This window comes from Olea europaea, unplaced genomic scaffold, assembly GCF_002742605.1.
Source record: "Olea europaea var. sylvestris unplaced genomic scaffold, O_europaea_v1 scaffold2783, whole genome shotgun sequence".
In the NCBI taxonomy this organism is placed as follows: domain Eukaryota; kingdom Viridiplantae; phylum Streptophyta; class Magnoliopsida; order Lamiales; family Oleaceae; genus Olea; species Olea europaea.
In genome coordinates, this window is record NW_019246299.1 from 21,841 (window position 1) to 34,897 (window position 13,057).

Here is a 13,057-nt window from a genome sequence, read left to right on the forward strand (position 1 = left end):
TCTTCAATTTTTTTTGTTGGTTTTTTTGGTTTTTTTTCCTTTTTGTATTTAAAAAAGTTCAATGACCTTTTTGGACCTTTGGCAAAGTTTAGTAACCATTTGGGCTATTAACTCCTATATTTATTACTAATTTGTAATTTTTTGAAATTTTGGGGTATTAGTTGTAATTAATTCTTTTGTTTTCTATTCTATTCTTTTTCTTTTATTTGAATAGAGGGCAAAATCGTCAAAAAACAGTGAAAAGGACCTTCAGCGCAAGAAAGGTGGTAAATAAGGGCAAAAATGCCAAAAAATGAAAGGTAGGGACGTTTTCCACAATAACCTCGAAAGTTAAGGATGTTTTGCGCCAATTACCCTTTTTTTTTTAAAAATTAGTGTTATTACATTTTTGGGGTTATGATATGAGTTTATTTATTTATTTATCTGCCATTATACAGGTAATAATAATATAACTTTCTTTGGACAAAAGAGGATTGTATCAACCCTTGCCAAAAATCCCATTCATTTACCATAATAGAAGATACATTTTTACCAAACAATTCATTGCCATGTATAGAAAGGATGCAAGTTTTTTATTGCTAATTAGTGTGACCATGAATCTAAAACGAATAAGTATTTAAAAATATTAGTATCTATTTGGTATAACGTCTAAAAATCATAATTTTAGTAAATTTTGACAAAAGTTGATGAAATATATGGTTATTTTTTATAAAAGGTGTGAATTCCGTGAAATTTATTTATAATTAAAATTAATGTTGTCTTCAACTTATATTTTTGTCAACTTTTAAATTATACCAAACAATGACTTAACGTACTAGGTCATCGTGACATAGCTTCAAGTTTATTGGATACCATGATTCTTCCAGTTCGTTTTGGATTGACATTGAATCCTACTAAATAGTCTATGTAAGTCTATTATTTTCGTATATTGCTAAGTTGTTTTCTTCTCATGAAATCTTCTCTTGGCATCGTTTTGGTACTTGCTATTATGCTATGATACTCAAGTTAATAAACTGTAAAAATGGGTAGAGTGTGCATTAAATTTGTGTTTATGTATGTATAATTTTCTTACTCGATTTCTTGAACATGTTACGTAGGAAAGGGGTTTCTTATATAAAGGGTGGTCCCTCGATCTAGAGCATGTTTTCAGCTAGTAAGTAGTTTAGATGACGATGGTGTAGAGGACAACTGTTATCCAAGCTAGGCTACTTTGTAGTACTACGTTCTATGAGCCATAACTTCTAGTAACTGTGCTAAGTATATATATATAGAGGGTATTTGGGAGACATTTTTATGTAAAAATGTATTTTTGAATAGTAAATAAATGGGAAATGAGTGGTTGAAAAATAAGAAATTTTTTTTGATTTACGTGTAATATTATTTTAATAAAGAATGTATGGTTGAAAAGAAGAGAAAGAGAAATGTACTTTGAAAAAAATGAGTACCAAACGGACCTATGTGTGAACATGTGATTTTGGCTTGTAAATACAAATTAAAATTACTTTACAATTGCTTGGAGAAAGGTGTAAGACATGACAAGTTGTGAACGTCAAATTTCAAACCCAAATCTTACAAGTGTAGACTGTAAGTACTAAGTATTATGTTATAAGCCTAACTGTTGAGTGAACTTAATAATTACTAGTGAACTTTTTGTACTGGCTAAGTTTAATTAATTGAATTTGTTAGTACTTGAGTTCAATTAGGTTAGGCCTTTACTAATCCTAATAAGATTATGATTTAGGAAAAACCTATAAATATATTAAGGTAAGTGAGAGTTGTGGCAATGGGCCTTTTGACTCGGTTTAAAGCTTTTTTTACCAGCTTTTTCTATTTAAAAGGAAAAAAAAAAGAGATTTTTATTTTCTATTTATCCTTTTTACCCTCGGTGAAGAAAACAGCTCCCAAATTTCAAAGAGAACATCAGACCAGCGAAGAAGAAGCAGTAGTAAATTTCAATCTTCAAGCTCGAAACGTTTAGAAATTGAACAAGCACTTGCAAACTTCAACGGTAGCTATTTAATTTCAACGACCACCACTGTTGACTGCGTGAGGAACCATTCAAGGCACGAGGAAGGATTGAGCAGAGGTAACTTTGAATCATTTGTTACATAAACTATTAGGTGCGATGAGTATTATTTTTGTTCCTTGAGTCATTGAATCATTTGTTCATCGAGTCTTTTTGATTTATTACCATTTGTCTCTATGTCTAAAAGAAAATATGTTTTATATTTATTTTTGTTCAGTATTCAATTGCATAAGATACATAGATTTGATAGGAATTTTTTCACCAGGTTTTGTAATTTGAATTACCGACAATGTGCAATTTTTTTGTTCTTGTTATGACAAATTCTAACATGTAGGATTAGATTACTATTCCATTTTTTCTGTGATGTGACTCCCTATAGGTATTGTTTGTAATTGCTCTATGGTGATTCAAAAGTGCACTCGAACTTATTATGATAAATGGCAAGAAGCTTGGTCACTTTGTAGGCTTAGACCTTGTTCTGATGAATCTGTGGTGTATTGGATGATAAGATTGAATTGTATATAGTTTTGTAGATTGGCTAATCTTTAGCTACAGAGACATTGATTTTTGCATTTCAAACCAGAGGGGTCCCATTAGGGCACAAGATTTCCCTTCACTATCAAAGCAGGTGAATGTTTCCTTAGAGTGAATCATTATTATATTTGTCTAAATAACTGCTCATGCTTTTGATAATAACTTGATCCTAGGTGTTAAAAATTATGTATTCCACATTCTCTTCAGTCATATATGGAGACTAAAGTCTTGCCTAGAGAGTCATTTAATGTCTCTATGTAACCTTATTTCATAGAAACACAGGTACTAAGATGTAACAACCTCAACTGTTATGCATACTCGCTGATTTAATAAAGAACTGATTGTCTAAACCAATATAACATCTTTGATTTTAATGCAGTGAGTTTATTATGTGTATGTCGGTAAAAAAAAAAAAACAAGGGGAGTAATGTTTCAGAAAAAGTACATAGCAGTCAGAAGAAACTGAGAACATTGTATTTCTTACTCTACCAGAGAAGCCATCAGTAATTATCACAATTGCATTTTGAAATTTTCTTTTGCTCCTTTTTTATTAATTAATTGCATCTTAGATTTACATACTTTTACTTCGATTGAGTTATTAATAGTTTGGGGCTATTTGTAGAATGGAGATCATACACAACACTGGTGATCGCTGTGATGTGAAGGTTACAATATGATCTAATGTGTTAAATGTGGAGATATTATATAATGCATTAGATGATGTCCATTAGAAGATGTTCTTGAAATTGTGTTTCGATAAACTATACGACATAAGCAACATTAAAATATCTGCCCAACTAACTCACAACTTGTTATTACGAAGGGTGGTCTTTATCAATGATGAGGAACTGTGGTTTTGCTTAGTTTAAAGCGACTATGGTTGTTTTCTTATAAAACAACTCCAATCATTTTAAAAGATTGGAGTCGTGTTTGTGTTTAAGGGAAAATGATTGCAGACACTTAAACGATTGGTGTTGTTTTCCATTCATCACTTATTACATGAAATATAAACGAATATGAGAAAACTACCCAACATTCTTAAAACACAAATTTGGAATGAATTGCAATAAAAACGCACAACATAAAGCATAAAAATTAAGTAGAACTCAATTTTGCATTGTTATCTAAACGACGTGCTATCAGCTAAACGAACAATATAGTAATCCTCAAATCTTCTATCAGCTAAAGGTATCTGACTTGTACATGTTAGCTGGTTGTGCCCAGTTGCGGCAACTTACTACATTTGTGTCTCCTAGGAGACTCTCCAATAGACAGAATCATTGATATTTTAGTACGTCCACCTTGTCGTCATACTAACAGCAACAATACATTGAGGAAGCCAAAATTTTCAGGAATTTCCCAACGAACTTCATTTGACATAGGAAAAATAGTATTACTATAAACTACTCTTCAATCTTCAACAGTATACTATAGAGAGCAAAACAAGTAAATTTAATGGCCACTCTTCTTTGTCGCAACTACAGCATGCTTGCATGGTAAATGTTCTAACTGAAGCCATCTACAAGTACTAGTTTTTTCATCCAAATTAACAGTAAAATTCATGGTGCTTATTCCTCACATTATAGTAATTTAAAGTGACTGCAGTCATTTTTATGATTGTTTTAAATGACTATGCAGTCGTTATAAAAATCTGTTTTGAATCTGTAACTAAAATATACGAGATTTTGTTTTAAAAAGCCACTTGAGATCGATAAATGAGTTCAAATACCTAAATAAACAGAAATGGCAGTAAATATATATACAAATAAAAAAACACAAGATTATAAAATAATTAAAAGTGAGAAGAATATCACTTATAGATAAACTAAAGAAGAAGAAGAAAGCTGAAATTTCAAAAAAGAGCAAAATAGTGAATTTAACCGTTATAATTTGAAAAATGGGCATCATAATCATTATATACTAAGGGCATTTGAGATATTTCAACGATCTGTACAAGGATAATTTGGACGTTTTAACCCTAAAAAAGACCTCAAAGACTTTTCTACAGAAAGTTAGGCCTAAAAGAGTTTTGAATGACTTGACTAGGCCTTTTATAAAAATACACGTTAAGGCCACTGGTAGGTTTTTAAAAACTGTCTTGATTACTCGCTAGCCAAAAAAGAGAGAGAGAGAGAGAGAAACTTTGTCTTGATTACTTGCATTTAAGTTCACATGCTTAATGGAGTTATTAAGCCCCCGTTTGGTCCCCATTATTTGAATTTATAATAGGGAGAATAGTATTTTTTTGAAAATTGTGTGGTTGAAAAATTTTCGATTTGAGTGTAATACTATTTTATTGAAAATTGTGTGGTTGAAAGTAGGAGAGAAAAAAATAAATTAAATTGAAGAGTTTTAAAGGGGGCCAAATGGGGGCTAAAGTTATCCGACATGAGCCATATAAATCAAGCTTCAATAGTTAAGTTTGCCACATTTAACTCTTATTGGCTAGACTTTTCACGTAAGAAGCAAGATTGCATTCTCTTATTGCATAAATCCTCTAACTAGTCCAATGTCATACCTCCTATTACGCCACATGTGACAAGCTACAAGGCTGTCAGGTCATCAAACACAGACCACGCTTCAAAGTGTCGAAGCACCTAATGTGCCAATATAAACTGAGGTGGATAGTGTCTATCCGATATGGTACAAACAAATTCTGAGCCCTAACGCCTAGAAGCTTCGGCACAAGATACGGATCTTTTAGGTAAGGACTATCCAAAATAAATCTTATAAGTAATGAATGTGATATCTATGCAACAGATGCCAATGTCTCAACTTGAAGTCAAAAACATTAAATGCCCACCCACTTATGGAGTGAAAGATGGACGTCTACGAATAGTCACTTTGGACCAGCAAATGAAGTCACATATTCTCCATCTAATGGTTCTCTCTATAAATATCTATGATCTAAACCTTTGTGAGGTAAGAGAACTCCACCATCTAAGTAACAAACATTTTCTCCTCGCCTTTTGAGATAACTTTAAAACGGGTCCAGTGGTCTTTGGTTGCCGAAATCAATTGTACAAGATAATATTCGATTAACTTAATCACCAGAGTGTTCATGGCTACAATCACCATCGCTAAGAATGGCCACGATCTACTGACCGTTTGTGCCAAGTGTGTAGTCAGGAATATACGCGGCATTGCTCTCCGTTGGTCACATGGAAGTCCATTTTCTAGGATCTTTTGAGCTATGTGAGAGATGATCCTTTTGTCCTTCTAATTATTGTAACTCTCTGAGTTACATTTTCTTCAAAGTTTATAGTGGTCGAATCACTAGCATAAGGCAAAAATCCAATTGTAAAAATATTGAACTCAGATCTTGTTCACCCAAATATTACTTAAAGGAATTCTTGTTCCTAATTAGGGAAATGGATTCCTTCTGTGAATATATATTCACTAGTTCGTTTACACTAGCCTACAAAATATCATGATAGTCATCATTTATGTGGTTCTACTCATTGACATTTCAATGAGTTTCGAGCTCACGAATGGAATCATATTTACCCAATTTAAAATTAGGTGATCTACATGGCACTAGAATTTAACTCTGCGCACGATCATAACCCTGAAATAAAATTTTAATTTTTACAAGCAGTCAATCTAATGCATTAGAAATGTAATAGGATCAGTATTACAAATCTACACTTCTACTATTAAGATATATCACTCCTAGTCAATGGAACAATCAATTGTATGACCTTATCAAATCTAATAGCCGAACTTGTTCGTGAGTTGTGGACCACTTAATTTTTGACTAAAATATAAGCTGTGTCTCACTATGGTTAACCACATAAGTACACAACTGTTATTATCTCAATGTGATCGAAAGCACTTAATCATAGACACAATTAAAATACCATATGTTGACCACAAAAAAATACGTCAACAAAATCCTGACCACGTCCCCTCCACTTAGACTCACCAGTACACTGAACATCCCGTTAGAATGCAAAGACCGTCGGTCGAGAAAAAAGTCCGGCTATCGTTTACGCTCCGACGATCAAGTCAAATGATCAGACGAGAAAAATTTGATTGCAAAAGAGGGAGAGAGAATTTTGGCTAGGGTTAGAAAAACATACCTTATTGCGAAATGAATCACATATTTATAAATAAATAAATGGGCCAAGTGGGCATGATGAACTCGGCTCCAAGTCCAAAATGCAATTGTTTAATTAAAGTGGATATTAGACAAAACCCTAGGATTAAAATCACGAGTTCTAAATTCAGAGGAGAAGTTTAACATTTCAAAAATAAAATTTTTATTTCAATTAATATTTCAAACCCTAATTAATTCAAACTTTCTCTCTACACTATCCCACAACCCATCTCTCTCTATCTCTTCATCTCTCTAGTCACCTTCCTCCCTTCTATCTTCAGAATCGCACCGTGCAAGATGGCGAAGTAGATCCGGATGGTGTGTTCGTTGTGGAGCAAATTGGTGATGGTGCATTCTTCACAGATCGATGATGGCTATGGTGGCAAAGCAGATCGGTGATGGTGGCAAATTGAGATGTGCATGACAGTGATTTGGTCGCCGCAGAACGCTGCAGTGAGCGGCGAGCTCTGGTTGGTGGTAATTGTTTTTTTTATGATTGTTACTGTGGTAGTGATATGTTTGTGGTGGGTTGTATGTGGTGGTGTTGTGGTTGAGCGGAGGTGATGATACGAGCCGTGGTAGTTGTTGATACGGCGGTGGCGTGGTGGTAGAGTCCGGTGGCAGATTAGGGATTTTTTCTGGTGGGGTGTTGCGGTGGTGCTGGTGGTCGTGGGGGCGGTGTGGTGGTTTTAGTTGGGCTGGTGGTCGTGTTGTGTTGTGTGGTGCGGTGGTCGCGATAGTGGATGTGGCAGTGACGGTGAGATGTCGGTGGTTGTGGTCTCGGGTGTGTTGATTTGTTTTCGATCATGGTGTTTACTGTAGGGTGATGGTAGCGCCGACAGCGATGTTGGAGGTAGTGATTGTTTGGTGGTAGTCACAGATTAATTTGTTAATTGTGACTATTAAATTGGTTAATATGTGAACAATAAATAATACGTGACCAATAAAATAAATTGTGACCTAAAAATTTATAATTTGTGACCTATAGTATTTATTATTTGTGATCTAGAAATAAATTATAACGTATAAATTTTTTATCTTTGACCGATGAACAAATTGTGACCTACAAAATTTTTGAATTGTGACCGTCAAATAATTTTTGACATTAAAAAATTTTAACTTGTGACCGAAAAATAATATACAACTAATTAAATTGTGAATCTGTGACCAAATTGTATAGATCCGTGACCTTAATATATTTAATTAATAAAATATATTATTAATTAATTAAATTATTAATAAATTTCTGATTTTTGAAATTTAAAACGTGTATTCTTACTTTTGAAATGAGTAATAGTTATCTTCTTAGTTATGAAATTTTCCCTTAATTAAATGGGTCCAATCAATTAAATAGTCGATATCATGTCAACCAATGTGGAACTCCCTCCATCACGCGCATGCCATGTAATTTATGAATATAACACCATACAACACTAGTATTTCTTCTTCTTTTTTTGAAGTAGCAATACAACATTCATTTCAATTAATTAAATCAAATTAACAACAAATCGTCGGTACAGAACAACAAAACTTACAATTAATTTTTGGCCACTCACTACCCAATAGGAGTAACACTAGAAGGGGAATCTGCTGCTTAATTTGATTAATGTTCAGATATTAATTTGCATTATGAAAATATATTTATATAATAGCTAGAAACCAAAGCGTTGTGAAAGAAATTTAAAAATATTTCAAAAAATAAAATTCTATGAATATTATGAGTGTCGTGTTAGAAAGGAAATAAAAAGCTCGTTTCAATAACTTCTTAAAATGCAACGTTACATAACCACTCAGCACCCAGTAGCCCCCGTTTGAAAACCATGCAATCTTTCATAAAATAATATTATACGTAAATCGATTTTTTTTTCTTTTTCAACCACTCATTTTTCAAAAAAAAAAAAATAATAATAATAATTTCGCCCATTTTCATTTCGAAAAAATGGGGCCAAATCTTTACTAGCAGAAGTTGACATAAGTAACTAAGTACAATACACTAGGCCACCACCCGAATTGAAGTTCCTCAAAAGCTAGAACTCAAAAAATGTAATTTGCTTTAATGAACTATTTTGAGTTGTTTGAGGACCACTATATTATGCTGTCCAAACAAACAACTTCTTGAAAACTACTACTCAGACTAATAATTAAAAGGGTCCCCACTCCTCTTTGGGGGAACATTATGGACCTAATTCATAAGACTATTGAATTATCAACTTGACAAAAAATTGAACTGGTGGGCGTCTTGTATAATTACAGCAAAGCATAGACCAAAACAAGTTTTGGCCGTTTTCTGTTAGAATGTCTTAATCGTTGCTCTGATGACAATGTCTAATCGTCTTGTCCCTTTTTTCCACTCCAATATATCAAATATTATGAGTACTCTGAATTCGATTTGATCGAAATCGAATCATATTTTTCACAGTGTATAAGTTGAGATATCGACCGATCACTCATTTCAAGCTCGAATTACTTCACAAAAACAAAGGGATATTTAACCTGGAAAATTCAAAAACTCCCTGTTGACAAATAAGGACTCTGAAAGTGAAACAAAAATTACAATCAGAGCCCTTAAATCAAAATAAACTTCAACAATCCAAGTACAATAATATTAAGGGGCTGGGCTCTAATTTGAGGTTAAAGAAAAAAAAAAAAAAAAAAAGAGCCATAATCTCCACAGTCCATTCTCTGCCTGCACATATCATATACCTCTACATGTTATTCAAAATCAACTTTATTTTTTTCATTTTTTTTTTCTGTAAATTATAAGCAAAATTCACACCACAATTTCAACAGTCAAATTATGCGACATCGGGCGGGGCCAACCGGGACATCGGCCCAATTTTCTCTTCCCTTTAATTGAATTCATGCATCTTGTCCAGCTTCCATTCATCTCGCAGCCTGGCTATGAAAGTGTCAGCCTTGACATTCACATCAGGGCTTGGGCAAGAAACTGAAGGCCCGATTGAATCTCCACCCTCGGATTTGACTGACATCATATCAAAATCTTCAAGCTCCGACGGCGGGGAGCTGCACTGGGAGCTCTGCGCGCTGCTTATCTTAACGAAATCTCCACGTGCCACGAATTTCATTTCCTTCATTTTGAATGGTGGTGGAGGAGGAGGCCTTGGTATAAGGGGAGATGATGGTTCTATAATGACGCTTTCATTGTAGTAGGAGCTTGTTTTGTTGGGTTTTGGAGGTTTCCCGGCGTTGACAGAGTGGTACCACCGGGGTTCCGGTGGTGGAGTTGGTGCTGGAGGCAGGGTGCTTATGTTCTTGAAACGGCGGCTTTTGGTTCCATTTTTGAATAAAGAATTGAGAATTGAAGAAGGTGGAGGAGGAGGAGGTGGTGGTGGTGGAGGTGGTAAAGTCGTGGAAGATGATTGGAACCGCTTGCTTTTGAAAATATTGTTGAAAATTGAATTTGGTGGCGGAGGAGGGGGCGGGGGAGGTGGTGCTGTGTTGGAAACAGAATGTACACGCTTATTCTTGCTACTCTTTTTGAACAGGTTTTGTAAAACCTTAGATGGTGGCGGAGGTGGAGGCGGAGGCGGAGGAGGTGGTGCTGCTGTACCTGACTGTTCAGGTGAAGAATTCTCGGAGGCGGAGGCAATGTTATAAATATTTCTAGTTTTCACTTTCTTTTTTCTCTTCCTCTGACTTTTGATGTACAATGAAGCAATTGCAGTTGCTATTTCTTTGGTGGTGCCACTCTTTTTCCGGTGAATTATTTCCCTTGTTATCTCCGGAAATTGCGACTTTGCTACTGGTGGAGGCGGAGGTGGTGGTGGCGGCGGTCTGTTTTCATTAAATTCATCCTCATTCCTCCGCTTTTCAAACTTTTCTTTCTTTGGGACGCTTCTGAAAGATCTTCTGCGCTTCAAACTCGCCGCAGGTGGTGGCGGAGGCGGTGGTGGTACAGGTGATTTTGGCGGTGTCGGAGGTGGGGGTGGAGACCGTGAAGTTTCAACTTTATAGTTATCCACCGGAATCACCTTCACAATTGTCTCAGGCTCGTCACTCTCCACCTCACTCCGCCGAGCATGGCGATGAAAATGTTCAGCCACCGGCGAATTCCGGTAAGCTTTCACCTCAAAATCATCAAAAAACCTGAACCTATTATCCCGAATTTCCCACACAGATTCGTGCCTCAGATCAGGATAAGAGCTGCTGCTCCTCCTCAGCCGTGCACCACCGCCGCTTCCCACCGGAGTACTCATAACATTATCTGAAAACCCATACCACTGAGAACTCGAAACAGATTCCCTCGTCGGCACCGGTGGCCTAGCAAAATCAGAAACTTGTGAAACATTTAAGTCCTGTAAATCAGCTTCATCAGGCGGTGGAACCTCATCATTTCTTCTAGCAAAAACGCCACAAATAATTGCAAACAATACCAACAAGACGTTGAGTGAATCCCAGCTCTTTTTCACTGAATTAGGACGAAGAATTTGAGTGGTGTGTGAAAGAAATGGAGGGACCAAGAAAAACATAATCACTAATATGAGAATTGGTACGGCCAGAATTAGTACCACCGGGTTGAAGATTGGAGAAGGCTGCCCGCGGCGGCGATGAGGGTTGAAGAAGGTGGTGGTGGTCGGCTGAGACCAGAACGGTGGTGAGTCTCCTTCTGCATCCATGGCATGGAGGATGCGTGTGGGTGTTTCCTTGGAATTAAGGAGTTATGGTTGTAGCTTTCAGTATTTGGTAGAATGGAGTTTTAAATATTTTTCGTGGGTTGTGAGGTGGGGTGGGGGTGGCAATGGAGTGTTTAAATGAAATGAAACTTACACAAATACATTAATTTTGAAAATGTGTTCAATACTATTCAATAATATTTACTACTATGTACATGAACCGGTTATTTTTGTGCAATTTATGATCAATTTTTAAATCAAACCACTCAACAATTTGAAATTTTTCAAAATTGAATCAAATCAAATCAGTTCAATTTTTAAACCAAATTAATCCAAACTTTTTTTTATTCGATTTAAAACCACTTAAAAATGTGTTCAATACTATTCAAAAGTATTTACTGCTATGTATGTACGATGGAAATTGAGTATTTAAGAAATATACTATTCAAAATTTATGTTGTTTATGAATAATGATACTCTTTTGAATTGCCGTATTATTGAGTTTTTAAAATGGAGAAAAAAAAAATAAATTTACAAGAGATTTTTCTTGGTGTGTAGCCATGCATAAGATTAACTATTTTGACTACTTTTTTTTCCAACATGATATATAGAAGTTGCCAAACATCTTTTGCATATCAAAGCATTTTTGAATCAACAATTCAAATTTGTTTAGAACTAATCGCAAGAAGATTACTAATCTCGAGCAAGTAAAATTTACATGACAATATGTTGAATCAAGACTTGATTAAAAAGAGAAACATGTCGAGTATGTTTAGTTATTTCAATTCAACATAATTTAATTTATAACTATATATTTGGTGAATAATGTTAAGCACGACTTCTCGAGTTAAAAGTACTGGTCAATCTTGTCTAACACTGCTTATCAAATATGATAAATATTTAACTAAATTGAGTACTATCAAAAGTTTAAAACAAGGAAAGAAAATGGGGAAAAAAATAGAATATTGGAGCTTGGTTGTAATGATTGAAACAGGCTGCCCTTTTACATCAAAACACCAATGCACGCCTTTACATCATCAACTTTCTTAAAAGAAAAGAGTCTTCTTTTACCATATAACATATCCCATTCAATTGTTGGGGCATTAGTATCTTGTGCTTTATATTTTTTTTACCTGCATCCATCCACCACCTGACCACCTATTCATTCCCCTTCATAATTCATAAAAATAATTAGGTTACATTAATTAATTATTTAATAATTTTAGTATTTTTCAATGTGATGATACTTTAATTCCAATGTCATTGTCAAAAGGCACAAATTAAGCTAAGCTTTTGCTTCTTTTATGGATTTTGCAATAAACCTAATTCACTTTATTTGCGTTTGATTACAGGCATGGACAAAACTGAATTCGTTTTTTTATTAAAAGAAAAAGAAAAAAATACGCACAATTTTTTGAGTTTAGTGTTGCATTATTGGAGTTCCATTCTTGGGGTTTTCCTATGAAATAAAAGATTTGTAAATGGATTATCAAAAGAGATTTTACATCATTAGCTAATGTTTTTATAACTTTGAAATGTGATTTCGATTCAAGTATAGAGAATTAGTTTTTATCAGATTCAATAATTTTCACTCCTTGAGACAGCTAAGACGATTTCGAAAGTCGACGGACGTAAAAGAAGTTTTTTTAAATTAGACTAGTGAGTTTATTTTGTCTACTTAAAGACAAAGAGCGGAAAATAAAATAAAAAGTATACTACTTGAATAGAGTTCACATCAATTTGACCTAGTGTAATTGGTTGATA

General features: G+C 34.5%; 1 protein-coding gene across 1 annotated transcript; it reads right to left on the reverse strand.

Moving 5' to 3' along the window:
- Positions 1–9,158: 9,158 nt before the first annotated feature.
- LOC111383877 (formin-like protein 20) lies at positions 9,159–11,422 on the reverse strand. Its single transcript, XM_023008059.1, has one exon. It carries the CDS (start codon positions 11,294–11,296, stop codon positions 9,509–9,511), a length of 1,788 nt encoding a protein of 595 aa, XP_022863827.1. The 5' UTR covers positions 11,297–11,422; the 3' UTR covers positions 9,159–9,508.
- Between the last annotated feature and the right edge of the window lie 1,635 nt (positions 11,423–13,057).